We start from the raw sequence: 19,474 nt of genomic DNA on the forward strand, positions 1-19,474 counted from the left end.
TGATGATACTTCCATTGGGTCATACTGGTGGCCCCAGAACCAATATGATCCCACTGAAGTCATTAAGTTCCACTTGAGCACAAAGAATAGTAATAGAGATGTAGCCATGTTGGTCTGGTCTTGCTGAAACAAAAGACAGGACTTACAAGATGGTTTACTAGGTGATGAGCTTTCATGGGCCACAATTTGATCTGAGGAAGTGGGCCTGGCCCACGAAAGCTCATCACCTAATAAACCATCTTGTTAGTCTTTAAAGTGCTGCATAGTCCTATCTTTTGTTTGGGCACAAAAGGCTGTCTACGTGGATCTGGTTTCAGATAAAAGGGCCTAAAGTTACAATTGTTTACTTGAGCCACTTCCTTAATATACCAGGAAAATTCTCATTAACTTCTATTTATTGAATAGTTCCCTTTGTCCATATCACAAATCCAACATAGAGGTTGGCTTGGTTCCAACAGGTTGTTAGTTTCTGCTCAAAAGAAGAAATCCAGGATCAGAATAAGACTGAATTGGTCTTGCTGAAGGGATTTGTGTGAAGGCTTGTGTAGTTTTATTAAGTTTCATGCTCACAGGAATTCCATTGACATGAAACGAGCTGAGCCAGATTACACTAGCTGAGCATCTGGTCCTCCGTTTTGTTCTGAAACCAGGTTTATGATACACTACATACAAAGCCATTCAGACTTTAACCATATTGAGTATCTAACCACATATTTTTTTCCCTCTTAGGAATCTACCTGTTTCTATAGTAATGATCCATACAAAAACTGGCACAGTTGCTTGCCCTATAAATTTCATGGTGGAAAGACAATTTCTAGCCGAGTAGTAGCATTTCTTGTTGACTATCAGCAGAACACTGGAGTAGGTCTTATAACTCTTCAGGTACAGTATGAAATTCCAAGCACAATCTCAGCCATTTACAACATCTGAATTTTAATTTATAATTTAAATTAATTAAATTGCCCATCCTTCCATGCTGTTCTATCCAAGACAATATCTTATGGAAAGAAGGATGCCAAACCGTATCAGTGAGTGTTAAAGGAAGGAAACTGAATCTTAAGAGAGCTGAGTTCTATCATTAACTTTTTCACTGGTTTGCTTTTTGGGCAAGTCACTTCAGCTTTCTTTGCAGTAGCTTCCCCATCTGTAAAATGAGGATAATAAAAATGTATTCATCTCCCCTATGCAGAAATCCAGAGCAAGGCCTGTGTGGAAGTAGTGCATTGGCTTAGTGATGGCTTAGTGATGAATTTCACCCTAGTGTTTGCAGACACTTTTTGAAATCTTTGAATGGAATGTTCTACAGAAGTGCAAAGTAGTGATGATCTATTTCTCTCTTAGTTCTGAATATAAACCCAGGATTGACTTGCACCGAAAAAGGTTATCTGCAAATGGCTCTTTATCAGCAACTATATTTCCAGGAATAGCAAATATTTAATTGCCGTTCACAGGATGTCTTGCAGCACAGTTGGAAACAAACACTGCATTCCTGGCTCTCAGTCCTCTGCTTTATTCAAGCCTCTTCCCCCTATTCAGGACTTACATTTTCATCTTTTCTAAATGCCCCAAAATTCTTACCCTTCGATTATGAGAAATTAGTGAATGCTTCTATTACACTAGGTAGTAAAAAGCAAAATGCCCAGTTACACGATAATGTGCAGATTGCTCTCTGAGTTCTGTGTATTACTGTCACCAGTCAGACAAATTCACACGACTTAAATGTGCTGTACGTTATTTCTCTTATGATGTTCTGCATGCTTGTGGTTAAATGACTCTGTGAATGGCTCTGTCTATGGCTAATAACTTTTTCTCTTTAGAATAAAGCAATGGTCTCAGTGTACAAGATAACAAACCACAAACTGAAGAAGCAAACAAAATTTCCTGTATTCTGGTTTCCAGACCCTAACTTTGTGCCTTTTGGAATGTTTTTTCACCCAGGAAGTCACTTCCTCTATGTTTATGGAAACCAGGTGTGTATCTATGGGAATAATATGGAAGTGCACTATGATTTTAATGATCATTTTTAGGAATGAAAGATCTAGCTGTGTTCCTGTTGAAGAAATGTTTGTTAAACGCCTATCAGCTTCAGCAGGAGCAAGATGAAAATGGGAAACTGTCATGCAGCTGAGGTGAGGACTTTGTCCAGGGCCAGAGTTAAAGAGCACACCTCACGTCTGTCATGCTGGTGGACTCTCCTTTTTCTCCCCAGCTGGGGCTTCTAATTTCACTCCCAAAGTCTGTCTGCTCCTTCCCTCCACACCAGTGTTTCTTAAACTTCTTGAGACCACAGAACACCAAACAATAATATTTTTTTATGTGGAACACCTATGAAAATTTTCTTGAAAAAAAATTATTGTCAGACAAAAAAAGACCAAAAAAAAAGAGGTCGTGGCACACCTGCGAGTTGTTCACGGAACACCAGTGTTCCACGGAACATAGTTTAAGAAACACTGCTATAGACCCCTCGTAGGAATCTTATTGGCAGGGCAACATAGTTACCACGTGACCCACTTGTCTCAGTCTATACCTCGCCACTTTTGGCAAGGCCACACAGTTCAGTAGTTCCCACGTGATCCTATAGTCAGAGTCTATTCGTGGGGGAGTAGGTAAGGGAAAGGTTTACATCTCCCTGCAGGGGGGTCCACTGGACATCACCCTAGGGCCCTATTAGTGGCTTGTTCTAGCCACTGAGTCAGCAGGGAAATTCCACTGCAACACGCTGACTCTCCAATGGTGGCTCACTCAGACTACGCTACAGAGTTTTGTTGGAAAAACAACCGTTTTTCCAACAAAACTTGAGGAACATCCACACTGCAATTGCATTCTTTCGATAGTAAATCGAAAGAACAGAGAGTTTTTTCCAACTTTGGTAATCCTCATTCTACGAGGAAGAAACCTTTTTCTGAAAGAGCTCTTTGGGAAAAAGGTGTGTGTGGACGGGGAGGAGAGGGTTTTTTTTTTTTTTTTTTTTTTTTGAAAGAAGAAGCCTTCAGGAAATAGCACAGGTGCCCTGGAGGCCACTCCATACAAAGAAATCACAGCTCTATAGTTCCTGTCTCCTGGCCCCTCTTCAAGCTGCAGGTACCCCCAGACAAGTCTTGTGGCAGGAAGCTGGCCAGAAAGCAGCACTTCACCATGTGGCTTTCCCTGCCACAGGCCTGCTCACTGATGGCTGAGCCTCCTGGCCCATGCAGGGAGCAACTCCGGGGGTTCCAGGACCCACCCAGGGGGACGAAGAGGTGCCAGAGGAACGAAGAGGTGTGGGAGATCCAGTCCCTCCTCGAACTGTGGGGCAAGGAGGAGACATTACAGGATCCCCAGGCCAAGTGCAGAAATGCAGACATTAATGGCTGGATGGCCAACTCCCTGCCTGAGCACTGACACCCAACCTGGACCTTGGAACAGGTCAAGAGTAAGGTCAAGGAGCTCCTCCAGGAATATGTCTGGGCCAGAGAGTACAGCTCGCGCTCAGGGGCAAGACCCCACACCTTCCCCCATTACAAGGAGCTACACAAGATTCTGCGGGGGTGGGGAAATGTCTTCCCCACCCATCTTCATGGGGCAGGAGGACCAAGGCCAGCTGGCCATGGCAGAGGAGGAGATGGGCACCATGACCGTCTCCCTTGAGCCAGTGCTTGTGAGCCAGGATGTCTCCCAGGCCTCCTCGAAAGCCTGGGAGGGATCTTCAGGTGAGTGGTCTCACTTTGTCACACATACAGGGCAGGAGAGGTGGGTGCACAGGATGCAGGGGGTGAGTGTTGCTCAGGCTGGACATCATGCTGTCTGTGCACGTGCAACCATGTGCTGTGTTACTGTGCAGCACATGGACACAGCAGGCAGCCCCTGAGTATGGGTGGGATCCTGCCCCCAGGCTCAGAGGAGGCCACACACATCCTGCCATGGAGAGGGGGCCCTCCCAGCACCTGCCATGGCTGGAAGCAGGCTAGCCACAAGCGCGCAGGCACGACTCCCCCAAAGACCGAGGAGTGCCACACACAGCACATGAGCATGCCTGCACATGCAAAGCAGCAGCCACTCCCACAGACAGCACTGCCAGCTGCACCTTTGTGTGCGGACCCCAGGGAGGACCAGGCTGCTCCCACCTCCTCTGCCACCTATTGGGGATCCCATTGTGGTCAGACACTTCCCTTTGCTGCTTGTTTGTGGGCCGGGAGTGGGGAATGAGCAGCATGGTCCTCTGGGCACGTTGGGGCCCCTGTAAGGAGGCATGGCCCACTGGGGAGGCCACACATGGCCTTGCACCTGGGACATCCCCCTTCTCTGGGCTGCGGACTGTTGGCCACTGCTCACAGAGGAGGGCATGGCCTCAGGGACAGTGTCTGCATGGATGACTGATTGCCTCTCCCTCTGGTGTGTTCCCCACAAACGGACCTGCCAGGACTGAGGAGTGAGCCATACCACCGTAGCCACCTGCCAGAGCCTGGGGGACCCAAAGGTGTGCCAGGGTTGATGAAGACCTGATGCACCAGCACATCAGTGTCCTTTGCGACATCCACCAGATCCTGATGTACAAGATCCACACAGACGTGTAGAGGCGGGACCGCGCTTGAGACCAGCTGATGCAGCGATGTGACAACATGTGTGCCATCATGTCCTGCATGATGGCAGACCCACCTGATGCCTCTGCTCCTTGCTTCCCTCCTTCTGCCCCCCATGCTATGCCCATTCCCCATCCGCTTGCCCTCCCTGTTATGCCTCTGCTCCCTCCCCAAGTGATGCCCAAGTCCCCTGAAGACTCTCAATGTGAGCGAGCCATCCTCCACTGCCTCTGGGACTCACACAGCTCGCTCACTCACTAAAGAGCTCCACAAGCCAGCTAGACAGTTGCAGAGAGTGAGTGTAGGGGACAGACTGGGCACCTCTGGCACGCTGCCGAAGCACCCAGTTGAGAAGACAGGCTAGGGCCGCAGTGCTTCAGCCCCGAGCCTTGCCCGCCCCAAAGATCTGATGCTGGCTCCTTACAAAGGGCCGCAGGCAGAATCAGCACCGGCAACGGCTCTAACGGCTGCTCTGTAGCAGGCAATGGCGGCTCCGGCACCGGCTTATGTGGCGCATGCACAGACAACCATGGCCTTGCTGGCTCCTACAGCTGCGGTGCCGGCAGCTGTAGTCACACTCTCCATGGTGACGCAAGCAACAGCACCAGCACCACAGGCAAGCATTGGCACCACGCAGCTCTCTCCACTGGCACAGCCTCCTCCAGCACCAGTACAGCTGTCAGCTCCTGCGGCACCACTGATTCACCCGCATAGCAGCTGTTCTATTGGGGCTGTTTCATTGCTGGCCATTCCACTTCAAACGGCACCGTCTTCCCCTCTTAACTCTTTGGTGCCAGCTAAGGCACAACATAAATCACAACGTGTTCAGACACCTTCCCCCACACCAAACGGAGCTGTGTTCTCTCTGGGACCCTGGTCACTGGCTTGGGCAACCATCACGCTCCTCATTATGCCTCCACCAGAGATCATTACCATAGGTCACCTCGTCGTTCACCATCATGGCGTTATTACCGACGTCACTATTCTCGATCTCCATCTTGTTATTCTGATAGATCTATTTCACCAAGATCCTCAAGGACCCGCAGGATATTCACGTCGATACAAGGCATCCAGAGGATACTCTCCAAGACGTTCCCCAACTCACCATCAGAGATGTGACCATTATTATGACAATCATCTTTCCTCCCTTAGTAGGCGATACCCGCGTTCATGATCTCCACAGTCCAGTTGCCCAGTGTCTCCACTTCATGTACCCTCTCCTTCAGCTCCATTAACACCTGCGGAGGACATTACCTCAGTTTCTAACCACAGTGAACATGAGGATAATCACACCCCGAACAGGAAACCACGGAGCCCTGATTCTCCAGTCAACCATTCATCATCATCACCGGACAACGCAGTCTTCCCTGGAGAGCTATCTCCCACGGAAGACCATAAGCAATTTCAAGAGCTCTTTAAGAGGGTTGCTCAATTTCAGGGCATTCAAACTACAGATGTACAGCAAAAACAACACCCTTTGCTGAAGAACTTACAACCTTCACAAAAGTCGATTCTGGCACTCCCCTTCGATGAGGCTATTTTGGAGATTGCCAGCGATATCTGGCAGACTCCATCCGCTTCCTTACCAACCAATAAAAGGTCGGATAAAAAATATTTTATAAATCAGAAGGGTACAGACTTCTTGTTCACTCACTCCCAGTCTAATTGTCTCCTCATGGATGCCGCACAACAGAGATCCAAGACGACGCAAACTAAAAACACCAAAAGCGACAAAGAGGCTAAACGCTTGGACATTTTAGGCAGGAAAGTATACTCTTCTGCCACCTCAGCTCTCTGAATGTGTAATTATGCATCTCCCCTCGCAAATCATGATTTTGACAATTATTCAAAATTAGTCCCTCTTCTAGAACATTTACCGGACTCTAAGCATCAAATCTTAAAGGTAGTAATACAGGAGGGCTACGCAATAACTCAAACAGCGTTGAAGATTTCTCTGGACACAGCCAATGCAGCAGCTAGAGCCACAGCTTCTGCTGTAGTCATGCGTTGTGCGTCCTGGTTACATCAAGCTGCTGCCCCTAAAGATCTACTAAACAAGGTAGAAGACTTACCTTTTGATCATCAGTCGCTGTTTGCTCAATCCACCGATCAGGTGTTCCACTCAGGCAAAGACTCCTGTATGACGTTGAGAATGCTGGGGATGTACACGCCTCCATATAAGTACAAGAGATATATGCCCAATAACAAACAGAGACTTTTCTCTTACGCGACATTCTGTACCAAACCATACGAGCAGCAGAGACCAAAACAACGCCAACAGAAATGAAGACAACAACCTAACAAGGTGCCCAGCCACCAGTAGGGGCGGCAGCAAAGTTGACATGTCGGTTGAGGGACTGCGCATCACCCCTTTGACGGAGGCTCTATACAATCCGCAAGCTTTATTCCATCATCGGCTGAGGCCTTATCAACACAGTTGGTCTCTGATTTCCACTGACCACTGGGTCAACGACATAGTCTCTTCAGGATATGCCATTCCTTTCAACCCAATCCCTCCCCACTCCCACCCTCCCCATCCCTTTTCAGGGACCCCTCTCATGAGACTCTTCTACATCAAGAGATTTCTCGACTACTTACCATAGGGGCAGTGGAGAGGGTACCCATTCTGTTCTGGGGGAGAGGCTTTTACTCTCTGTACTTCTTCACCCAGAAGAAGTCAGGTGGTTGGAGACCTATCCTGGACCTACGTCGACTCTGCACATAAACTTCCTTGAGTTGAGAGCTGTACTCAATGCCTGCAGGCACTTCCTCCACATGATCCGAGGTCTTACGGTTCACGTTCTCACCGACAATATATGCACAGTTTATTATATCAACAGGCAAGGCGGTGCATGCTCATGCCCCCTTTGCGCGGAGGCTATATGTCTGTGGAACTGGGCAATTGGGCACGGTATAACCCTTACCGCATCATACCTTCCCAGCATGGACAATGTCATCGCCGACACCCTCAGCAGACACTTTCTTCCCCAACACGAATGGGAGTCACACAACGAAGTTGTTCGCAACCTTTTCCATCTCTGGGAGTTCCCGAGTATAGACTTCTTTGCCACCCATCACAACAGAAAGTGTCATCGTTATTGCTCGCAAGTGGGCGTCGGCATGAATTCCTTGGGGGATACCTTCCTACTCGACTGGAGTTGTCACCATTTGCTCTACACTTTTCCTCCGCTTCCTCTCATTCCAAGGGCGCTGGAGAAGATAACATTGGAGGGCGCAACAGTGATTTTCATAGCTCCCTTTTGGCCCCAACAGACTTGGCTGACTCAATTGTCGAGAATGTTCATGGCTCAGCCATGACGACTACCAAGGCTGTCCAATTTACTCTCTCAACAGCACGGTGCGATGGTTCATCCGGACATCGACCACATGCACCTGACGGCATGGCTCCTAGCTGGCTCCAACCGCCAGAGATGACCTGCTCTCAGGCAGAGAGACATGTGTTGATAAACAGCAGGTGCCTAACCACTCGCAAGACCTACTTCTACAAATGGTATTGGTTCCAATCTTAGTGTGTAGCGAGGAACTTTGACCCTCTGTCCTTACCTGTTCAGCAGGTCCTTGATTACATTCTCTACCTAAGGACGGCGGGGTTGGCAATTGCTTCGCTTAAAGTTCATCTGGCAGCAATCTTGGCCTTCTGTCTTCCCATCGATGCTCATTTGCTGTTCGCCCATCCACTCACTAAAAGGTTTCTAAAGGGGCTCGGGAATCCAGCTTACAAGAGCCCACCAGAGCCGTGGGACTTGGCTTTAGTATTGGACACGGTAACTTGCCCCCCCTTTGAGCCACTTGCGCATGCTCACAATGAAGGTGTCATTCCTGCTGGCAATCACTTCAGCATGCTGAGTTAGTGAATTGGCAGCTCTATCCGTACATACTATTCTCTGAGCATGGGGTACTACTCCATGTCCACCCCCCTTCCTTCCGAAGGTGAATTCTCCTTTTCATATAAATGAGTCCATAAGCCTGCAATCATTCTATTGTGGAAGAAAACATTGTCCTCACTCTGCATTTGTAAGCAACAAGTAGCCAGAAGCAGTTTTATTATGAGCTGCAGCAAGGGAAAAACTGGTTCGGACGGGGGGAAGCCCCTCCCCTCCGAGGCAGATCTTCGAATACATGCCATTATGAAGCAGTTTATATACTGTCCATTAGATATAATAACAATAACAATGAGTCTCCTTCCCATTACAAACATCAATGGTTAACAGTTATTTTAGTTCCACCCAGATGCTCCTTATCTCAAGGTCCCTGCCAGAGTCAGCATTCTATCCTTATCTCAGTATGGAGGTGAGAGGCAAAGGCAGCATCTAATTACAGCTCTCGCCTTGTCAGGCCACAGACTTAGCCTGACTCTTGCTCTCTTGTTAACAAGACCAAGATGGCTGCACACAAATTCCGTTATTCCCTTTTCCTGCTTCTACAATATCCAAAGCCACATTCTTCACCAGAAGATTCATGTCTACATATGCTTGATGTCAGGCAAGCGCTGGCCTTTTATCTGGACAGAGTGCATGTTTTTAGGAAGTCTCAGCGTCTTCTTATAGCCACGGCGGAGCGTTCAAAAGGCCAACGGCTCTCCACACAATGTATTTCCAACTTAATCGTCTCTTGCATCACACATTGTTATGCCCTACGGCACAAACCTTTACTGAGACGGCCTCATGCCCATTCCACCAGAGGCATGGTCGCATCCATTGCTTACCTTAAAGGTTTGCCCTTGCAGGACATATGCCGTGCAGCAACTTGGTCATCTGCTCTTACCTTTGCCAGACACTATGCCCTCGCGAAAATATTGAAGAACAATTCAGCAGTGGCACAGGCAGTTCTGGCCACAGCATAGAGACCATAAGTCCGAAGCACACTGATAGCATTGGACCACTGCTGTGTACTCACCTCGAATGGAGCACCCTCGGGGACACTACTCGATGAAGAAGAGAGAGTTACTCACCTTGTGCAGTAATGTCTGTTCTTCGAGATGTGTGTCCCCGTGGGTGCTCCATGACCCACTCTCCTCCCTGCTTCAGAGCCTCTGTTTTTATCTTTCAGATGCTTCCAGTTGGGAGGAAACTGACAAGCCGGCCCATGCTCAGCTGTAACAGCGCAAACGGCGCGAGACAGCATGAGCTCATTCGCGAGCCGGAAGGGCTACTGCTAAGGAAGATTCTCCGTTTACAGCACCGAGACAAGCCCAGCACCTTGAATGGAGCACCCACGGGGACACACATCTTGAAAAACAGATGTTACTGCACAAGGTGAGTAACTCTCTCTGCCTGATTCTGCAGCCCTTGCTCCTGCTAAACAGGGTCTGTGAATGGTCTCATTTAAATCAAGTGTGACTTTGTGAAGTGAGGTACTTCTTAGTTTAAGTAGGGTAAGCCTTTAATTCAGGTATGATGGAGGAGAATTCTCAAGTGAGTTCTAGTTAATTATGAACACATTTTAGTCACAATGAAACTTTGTTTTCCAAGTAGGGATTATTTTCTAAAAAACACCAAGTTGTAGATTTTGGGACAGCTTGGTATTTCTGTAATACTTACCTATGTATGTAATCAAATGCATTGCATTTTTATAACTGTGAGGCTACATTTGTATTTACTTTGATTATTTCCAGCAAATGCTAATTTTAAAAAGATTGTCTGTATAATATCCTATGAACAAACTGTGAATGTGGGCAGAAGTTCAACTGTCACAACTGTTTTTTTTTCCATAGGTTTGGTTTTCTGATGATGGAGGCAACACTTTTATGTTGTTAATCACTCTGGAGAATGAAATAATTATAAAAACAAATATGTGTGTTTATAGTCAATCAATTGCATTTGTGACAGACAAGGAAAGCATCTTCTTTGCTAAAGCAGGTGAGGAATTCAGAGTTAGTTCTGTAGTGGTCAGGAACTGACCCAGGGCAACTGCTTTTCTAACCATACTCCATGAAAAATATTTCAAGAGAGTTCTTTGTTACCATTAGTTTGAAGTACCTTGGCTGAAGGGATACAAGAAATATTTTAAACAGATACAAAAAATAATACATCCAGTTCATACCTACCATTAAGTTCTGAATGCACTTTCATTTGGTTGGAAAAGCTCTTTGTATTGTGGCAACAGGAGTAACATCAAAGCCATCCTTACCTGTACGCAGTTGCATAGGACACCTGAAAATTTGGGGCATCACTGGGTCTTAATGTCCACCCATCTGCCTCTTCCTATCTCTGCTCTGTGGCTCTGCTTCCTCTGGAGAGGATCTAGTTAACTTAAAAGTGAAAAAGGCTGCAAGACCTGTGGAAGAGCCATTCAAGTGGTAATGAAGCCACTTAACAGGCATTTGTCAACCCCTGTCAGTTTCTGAATTTACTGTGTTAGTCTAAAGAACCTTAATTTAAATTTTGATTTAAAATATTTCATTAGTAGTGTGTTGCTGAAGATTATAAAATCACAACTCTAAAAACTTATCATCCCACTCCAGCTGCCATTGGCCAGTTTTATAGTACTGAGTAGGGCCCCATAAATCTTAAAGATGGCCCTGATTAACATACACATCTAAACTGCAAAGCGGACAATCTGATTGGGCTGAGCATCAATAATACACACATTATTGAAGTCGGTGCGAATTTTGTTATTGACTTCACAAATTGCAGGGCTTGGGCCTGAGACTTGCCTGAGCTTTGGGCCTTTGAGACAGCAGTGTGGTTGTATGCATAGATCCCCTGTCCCACACAGAGCGTCATGATGATAAAGAACACAAAGGCTGACTACAGTGCTCAGTACTAGGGATGGTAAATTGCAGGTAATCGGCTAATTGAGTAGTTGATGGAATTTCCATGAACTATATAAAACTACACAATTATTCAATAAAATGGAAACAATAAAGTCGTAGTGGGGGGAACAGCATGAGCTGGGAATCAGCTGTTCCAGCTCATTCCCGGTCCCCCCACCTGGCTCTTAATACATTTAAAAAGCAGAGACACAGTGGCGAAGGGGAGGACTGGGAGTAAGCCCAAGAATTGGCTGATTCCTGGCTTGCGCCAGTCCCCCACTACACCTTTGCTTCTTTTGCCTACCCGAGGCAGCACTGGGGGGAACCAGCTTTTAAGCACTGGGGGGAACCAGCTCCTGCTCTCCCCCTTGCTGTCTCTCTCTGATAGAGGCAGCAAAGGGGGGAAGTGATTAGTCAAGTCACTACTCAATGACCTGATAATCATATGTTATTGGGTAGTCAACTAGTCGCTTACATCCCTACTCAGTACAGGATTCAGGACCTTAAATAGTATGTGCTATAGGAGATAATCATTCAGTTACATTTGATTGTGATTTTGTTCTAAATATTTTTTTATTTATTAGCTTACTATAAGCTTGTTTCTCAGATTTTAAAAAAAGTATCATCCTGAGTCATCACAGCTTCCTCAGAAACCAGCAGTACCCTTCTACTTTATTGCAATAAACCTAAACTCACTATGCTACCAAGTTTTGTTTGTGCATATGGTCCATTTTCAATATAGTGTCTTATATTCTTTCTTTGTAGGTTTAGAAAGATATGCCCGGCTTACAACATCAGCATTCCATGTTTTCAATTTATACTATGACCACTTGGGGTCTTTAAACATAATTTCTCTGAATAAATCGGTCTCTGATAGTCTGGAAATAAGCCTGCTTGATGTTATCACCCTAGTACAGGTTAGCTGTATAATGAAATTATCAAATTGGTTTAGGATACATTTATCCCATCTCCTTCCTCCCCAGGCACAAAGTTCAAGTTTTGTACTAGGAGGTGGAGGGAATCCACCCTCATCCCTTGGATGAGCTGCAAGGCTGCTATACTTCCACCATTTCTGTGTTTCTAGTCCATGACCTGGAATAAGTCATAATCTGTTCTTTGCTTTTATGATGAGTACAAGTCAGTGTGTCTCCAGTAGTCAATTTCCACATTCCACCTCAAACAACATTGTCTGGCCATCCTATATAGGGTCAGCACAGGTTTGCATAGGCCTTTCCTTGCTAATAGATGGTGCAATGATGTACTTGAATGGGGCAGAGGACTTTGAGTATGCTCTTGACATATGAGTGGATTTTACCTTAAATGGAAGAGAGCTAAATCACCCAACTCACATACATAGCCCTGTCAAATTCATGGCTATGAAAAATGCGTCATGGATAATTAAATAAGGCCTTCCCCTGTGAAATACAGTCTTTTACCTTGTACTATACAGGTTTCATGTGGGAGACCTGCATTTCTCAAATTAGGGGCCCTGAGCCAAAAGGAAGTTGCAGAGGGTTGTGAGATTATTTTGGGGGCAGCGCTGAAGGCATGCAGAAGTAAGGGTAGAAATACTTTGCAGCAGCACTTACGATACGATATTGACACTCTTATTTCTGCACTGTAGCTGGTAGAAGCTCTGCCTTCAGAGATTCAGGGAGCAGCCATTGCTTTCCAGCTGCCTAGGTCTGAAGGCAGCATCGCTGCCAGCAAGAGTACAGAATTAAAAGTATCAGTGCTGCAAACTCTCAGCCCCAGGATAATTCTGACTCCCCCAACTCTTTTTGGGTCAGGATGCCTACAATTACAACTCTGTGAAATTTCAGATTTAAATAGCTGAAATAATGAAATTTACCATTTTAAAGATCCTAGTAATGTGAAATTGACCAAAACAGACCATGAATTTAAGGCCTTATATATACTGGGTACTAGTAAATTTCATTTCTTTTTATATTTTATATAATACCGAAAGAAATGGGTTAAGAACTGTGAGGAAATTAACTTTCTTTCATAATAATAAAAGAGAAAGGCATGATGCAGGAATATGAAGGGGGAGGTTAAATGGAGTTATTCACTCATAGGTAAAATCGTGGCCAATGAGGCTACGTCTAGACTACAAGCTTCTTGCACAAGATGCTTTTTTTGGAAGAGATCTTCTGAAAAAACTCTGCACAATAGGGAGTCCACACTCAGGGGCAGCCCTAGACTAGCTGCCAGCAACTGGTGCCCTAGGCGAACCATGCAATCGGTGCCTCCCCCTCCCCCAAGGGCAGATATCAACTGAGGGTTTTGGTTCTGTGCTGGGGAGAGGGGGGCTGGGGATGGAGTTCTATTGGCTGGGGGCCGAGGGGCTGGGGATGGAGTTCTGGGGCTAGGGGCCAGGGGGTTGGGGGTTGGAGGCCTGGGCTTTGGGGATGGAGTTGGAGTTCGGGGGCTAGGGGCCGGGGGACAGGGGGCTGGGGATGGAGTTCTAGGGATGGAGTTCGGGGGCTGGGGGCCGGGGAGAGGGAACAGGGTGCTAGTCAGGGGAGAGAGTCCCCTGCACCTGCCTCCTCCTAAACCCCCCCCCCCCCAGAGAGAAGCTGGCATGCGCCTCTCCCGGGGTGACCCCCCCCTGCAGCCCAGAGGAAACCCCCCCACATTCCTCCTCCCCCGGGGCTGCCCCCTCACTCCTGCAGCACAGGGGAAACCCTCCCCCGGGGCTGACCCTCCCCCCCTCGCAGCACAGGGGAAACTTCCCCCCTGCGCTGCCTCTCCCAGGACTTATTCCCCTCCTGGCCGCAGGGAAGCCGTGCTCCAGGTAAGGCACCGGAAAGGGAATGGGAAATGGAAGGGGCAGGGTTTGGAATTTGGCGCCCCATGCAACTTGGTGCCCTAGGTAGCTGCCTAGTTTGCCTATAGGCACGGGCTGCCTCTGTCCACACTGCAAAAGCACATCGAAAAAGCGCTATCTCATATGTAAACAGTGATTGCTATGGACAGAATGGCCACCAGCGCATCTGTGTTTTTTCCTCTTCCCCCTTCTTCCGAAAAAACTTCCTCTTCCCTGTCCACACATGCCTGTTGCGAAAGAGTTCTTTTGCAAAAAGGCTTCTTCCTTGCAGAATGAGGATTACCAATTGTGCAAAAAGCCATCTGTTCTTTTGATTTACTGTCAAAAGAACACACTTACAGAGTGGACATAACTCAGGTTTTGTGGGGAAAACGGCCATTCTTCTGAAAAAAAAAACCTCTGTAGTCTAGACATAGCCTGAGTCTATCGGACTAAGTGATGTTGCCAATCAAAAAAAAAAAAATTCAATTGCAAAGATTCCAGGAAATTTGATCCTGTTCCATAGTTGCTAATAATAATACAGAAAGAAGTTGATACCTATTAAATCAAATGGAAAACAAGTAATTTTCCAATAATACAGTTCTTGTACTTATTGGGAGGGGGGCAGTTCTTGCTATTAAAAAAATCACTGAACTAAAAATATTTGTGTTGCCATTTAAAAACATTTGCAAATCTCAATGCTGCAATTTTATATTTACTTAGCAAAGGACATAACTTCTGTACCAGAAACACCATTCTGTTAAGCTTGACTACTGTTGCCTTTTTCATGGTGATCTCAATCATATATATAGTAGCCCAATGTCTGAGAGTCTGTAACGCTAAAATGCTGGCTGTTCCCTCTGAGCTGTGCTGTTGCTGAAATGCTGGCTGTTCCTCTGGGCGGCCCGTGCTGCACCCAAACAGCTGCTTGCGCCGCTTGCTCCCCCACGGCGGCCCAGCTGAATGGCGCAGAAGTCAGCTGAGCGCCACGGCAGGAGTGGAAGAGGGGCGGGGTGGTGACATACATGGCCAGGGGGGTGGGGCCTGGCCGTGTATGTCACCGCCCTGCCCCCTTTTGCCTCCCGCCATGGCACTCGGCTGACTTCTGCGCCACTTAGCTGGGCCGCCATATGGGAGCAAGTGGCGCAAATGACTGCTTGGGCTCCGCACTCCCCATGCAGTACGGGGAGTGCGGAGCCCAAACAGACCCTTGGGGGGGGGGGGAAGAAAGAGAGAGAGAGAGAGTGAGAGAGAGACCGGAGGTTCAGGAGAGAAGACCGTTGTAGAGGAGAGACCTGAAAATCCTCTTTTATGATGGGCTAATTGGCTAGTATCTAGAGAGTTCTGCAGGTGTTAGAAAATATTTGTAATATTGTATGGAAAGGTGACAGATTATCTGAAATATCGTAATTTCACTTATTTGTCTTTGATCAGTTTTCAAGGCATCACTACAATTATATATGTTATTGAGTTTAAGCAAAGAAGAATAAAAAGGAAAAGGCTAATCCCATACATTTTTCCATTATTCTAGGAGGATGACATAGGTTTTGATAGCCCATTGTCTCCACAGTATATCACTGAAGAACAAGTAGTATTTTTTGAACATATTCCATTGAATGGAAAATCAAGAAGTATCCAAAAGTCAAGATTTCATGAGCTGCACAAAGGGAAACTGTTAAAATATCGGTAAATAGATGTGCTCTTGATACATTATAACTATCAAAGAGTATTCAATATTTTCATGCTTTAATCGTTTAAAAGGACACTGTCAAATTCCTTTTTTCATACTTTGTTTTTTATTATAATGTTTTAAATACCATTTTAAAGGAATTTGGAAACATTGGGCAAAGAGTTGCCTTCAGTCACACTTCTCAAACACATTGGCTTCAATAGAGTAGTCTGGATATAACCAAAGGCAGATTTCAGTTGACTATAGTGTCTTCTATCAATGATTACTTTTTTCCATTCTGAAAAGGATGGGTCCAGTATCGGTGTGCTGAAAGCAAAGTTTGCACTGAAATCCAATAGATGCTCACTAGACTTCAGAATTTGTTTTTTGTTTTTTTTTTTGTTTTTTTTGCCAGATGGCTAAGAGTAAACATTGAAAATTTGACTCACTTGCCCTCTAATTGTTGCCAGTGTTTTTCCAGTGGACAATCTGTCTTGGTAAAATGGTACTCAGAAGGAGAGTCGTAAGTGGTGTTTACTAGGAGACCATTGAGTCCAATAAGATTTTCAGTGGGAATTTTATTTGATTTACAACTGTACAGGTTGTACCTCCCTAGTCCGCACTCTGTGGTCCGGCTGTGGTTCAGCATGATTTTAGTTAGACTTGTGTCCACTTATTATGTGGTGGCCAAATCTCCTACAGTCCCAGAAAGTTTGTTTACAGTCACCAATCCTGGTTCTCAGTGTTCTATGCTGTTATTTAGCTCTAATTTATCTCTAAATGTTTTCTAAAAGCCCAAAAAGCAATGGAGGTGTTGAAATACTGATTAATAATGATAATATTGATCTTTTGGGGTCCAGCAAATTCCCTGGTTTGGCACTGGTCAGGTCCTGAGGGTGCCAGGCTAAAGAGGTTCAACCTGTAGTATTTACCCCTTTCATGTGTTGGAATATTTTAATGGAGCTTGGATTGATGACAGCTTCTTCCTTGTGTGTACTGACATGGGTTGAATCACCACAGCACTGGTGAGGAGGGCTTTTCGGTAGCTGTGGTAGAGATAGCTGAGTACATATAATATTTTGTTTTGATCTAGTTCCTCTATTGCTTGTGGTTATTTTTGATTTTTAATTTTGTAAATGAATACTCCTGAAAATGTCCTAATACTGCTCTGCCAGTTTATATCAACCCTGCTTCTCCAGCCCAATGGCTTATTTGCACAGTAGCAGACAGTCATAACCTAATTATGGGTTGACTTTGTGTTGAATGTGAATGTCTACTAGAGCATTTAGTATCATTAAAGACAGTTTCATGATAGTATCATTAAATGATATCAATGATAATATCATTAAAGAGGTTTCTCTGTCTAATGGGCTAAAATCTTACCTTCTGATTGCTGTGTGAAGTGTATCATGACAGTCCAAGTGAACAATAACCTGAAACAAACCATCACCACTACTTCTTCGAGACTGTCCCTGTGAGTGCTCCACTTTAGGTGTTTGGGCACCTCAGTATGCCCGGATGGAAGATTTCTATAGCAGTGCTTGTGTATAGCCTGTTTGCATGTGCGCAGCAATGTTCATGCACCAGGCAGCCAACGTGCATGCGCAAACCCCCATCCCCTCAGTTCCTTCTCTGCTTCCTCCGGCACTGGTTGGAACCTGCTGTGCACTCCGCATTGAGCTCCTCAATTAGCTAGATAGCCTTTTTACTTTACCTTTTAGTCAGAATTAGCCTTTTAAAACCTTTTCCTTCGCTCTGCACACAAAAAAAGATTTTTTTTTTCATGTGACTAAGGGGTTAACTATACCTAAGCCAGGTAGAGTTGGCCAATAGGAATGTAGGTAGGAATTTCAAACTGGGACAAAGGAATTTTGGATTACTCCCTTCTTTGTTCCTGGGCAGTTTCTCTCCAGCTACTGAGGGAGACAGACAGAATGTCTCCCTCCAAAAAAAGACTCTTCTGTAAGTAGGATAAAGTTTAGATAAATCTATTAGGTTTTATTGTTTTATGGTTTGGGAAATGGGATCTGATGTCTTGCATTTAAAATGGGTTTTTCTCTCTTTTGGGCCCATGGTGGAATTCCCTATGAGTATATTACTTTGTGACTTTACCATCTAGTCATTATGCTTGCAACAAGAATATTGTGGTGATAATAAAAGTTCTTTCTCTTTTCTTTTTATTAACTTGGTATTGGTTAATTTTTGTGTCTTGGATTGTACTTTAAGGGTGAGATTTCCCAAGTGATCTCTCCCCTGATTTTCTTATCATTAGTTGGGTGGTGGCAGCGGTTGTTAAGATTTTGGAGGGAAGTTTTTTTACCAAAGCCTGGAAAGATAAGGTTTTGGGGTACTTTTGCAGGCCCCCACTTCTGCATTCATCATGCCAGAATGGGGAAGGAGCCGTGACAATGTCGGAACCATGAATAAGCGGAGGCTCACTGCCTGACACTTTCCACTTGCGGGGATCGCCCTACATTGGCTCTCCCCTCCGTGCTATTAATGATTTTACTGGTTTTTATTATTTTTACTGTTTTATTCTTTTACTCTTTTAATCTTTAACCACCTGAGGAGATCCTCCCCAGAGTTTTCCTCAGGACACCTCCTCCCCCTCAGGCACGGCCAGTGCGCCCAATGTCACCTATTTGCCATTTGTATATTTCCTGCCCGGATGGGCATTTGCTTATCTCTACTGCCTGAGGGGGGAACACGCAGTACCTCAGGGCTTTTTTCACAGAGCCCTGACTCCACAGCAAATACTCCATGCGCAAGGCAACTATTTCACTTCAGTAGCAATCTGACTAGACTTAATCTTTGGATTTTTCCTGCATCCCCACTTACACTCTCTCAGCAGTTATGTCAGACAAAGTGGGGGCACCTGCCTCAGCTGTGAGCTCTGCAACCTCTAAAAAAAATCTGAGAGGATAAATGCAGATACTAGCAGGGAGTCGCCTTCACCCAAAAACAGGGTTATCCCACAATTCCAAGCCAGTTCTGTCCCCTGTGAGGGTTCTGGGCAACAGCTTGCCAGGGATTAAATCACTCACTGCACCCTGAGGGTCCCAAGACCTGGCTTCAATGCTGAAACAGGCTAGCAAGCCTAAGCCCCTTGCTGCACAAAAGCTCAACACAGCTATGGCACTGCCCACGCAGACCCTGCATGCTGCCACTTATAAAAATAGGGGGTCTACTAAAGCCCCACGTTCGGCTCTGTCAATGTGCATGCCTACCCTGCAGCCTGGCAAGGCAAAAGGCTCACAGACACAGTACACTCTGCCACCTATGCCTCAAACCTATTCTTTTATATCTATGGAGCAGCTAAAGGTTACCTCGGTACCCATTACTCCACTTTACTCCACTCTCCAACACTTGCCAGGTTCTCTCCAGGAACAGGAATATAGCTGTTCCTGCACCTCCTTATATAGCAAGGAGGAAGCTGTGTCTTTTTCAAATGCTGCCTCACCCAGACATTCCTCCCATAGGAGGAGGCCACCTCTGCCACAATCAATGATGCCTCAGTGGCACCCCAGCCAGTGGCTACTGCCCCTCATGACTATGCCTCTTGCTTGGCTCAACTGGGACCCATGGGCATCTCTCAGAACGCAGCAGCAACAATCCCATCACGCTGCTCAAACTCACACAAGAAACACTTCGGTGACCTCCCT

General features: G+C 45.9%; 1 protein-coding gene across 3 annotated transcripts in view; it reads left to right on the top strand.

Annotated features, from left to right (window-relative positions):
* CATSPERB (catsper channel auxiliary subunit beta) overlaps positions 1-19,474 on the top strand; it is a 131,062-nt gene that overhangs the window by 50,001 nt on the left and 61,587 nt on the right. For all 3 annotated transcript variants that reach the window (XM_075926708.1, XM_075926707.1, XM_075926706.1), the window contains exons 13-17: positions 730-882; positions 1,818-1,970; positions 10,294-10,438; positions 12,100-12,251; positions 15,675-15,829. In XM_075926708.1, coding sequence (XP_075782823.1) covers positions 730-882; positions 1,818-1,970; positions 10,294-10,438; positions 12,100-12,251; positions 15,675-15,829 — 758 coding nt within the window. The remainder of the gene's footprint in view (positions 1-729; positions 883-1,817; positions 1,971-10,293; positions 10,439-12,099; positions 12,252-15,674; positions 15,830-19,474) is intronic.

The sequence above is a fragment of the Pelodiscus sinensis genome, chromosome 4 (genome assembly GCF_049634645.1).
Source record: "Pelodiscus sinensis isolate JC-2024 chromosome 4, ASM4963464v1, whole genome shotgun sequence".
Lineage (NCBI taxonomy): Eukaryota > Metazoa > Chordata > Testudines > Trionychidae > Pelodiscus > Pelodiscus sinensis.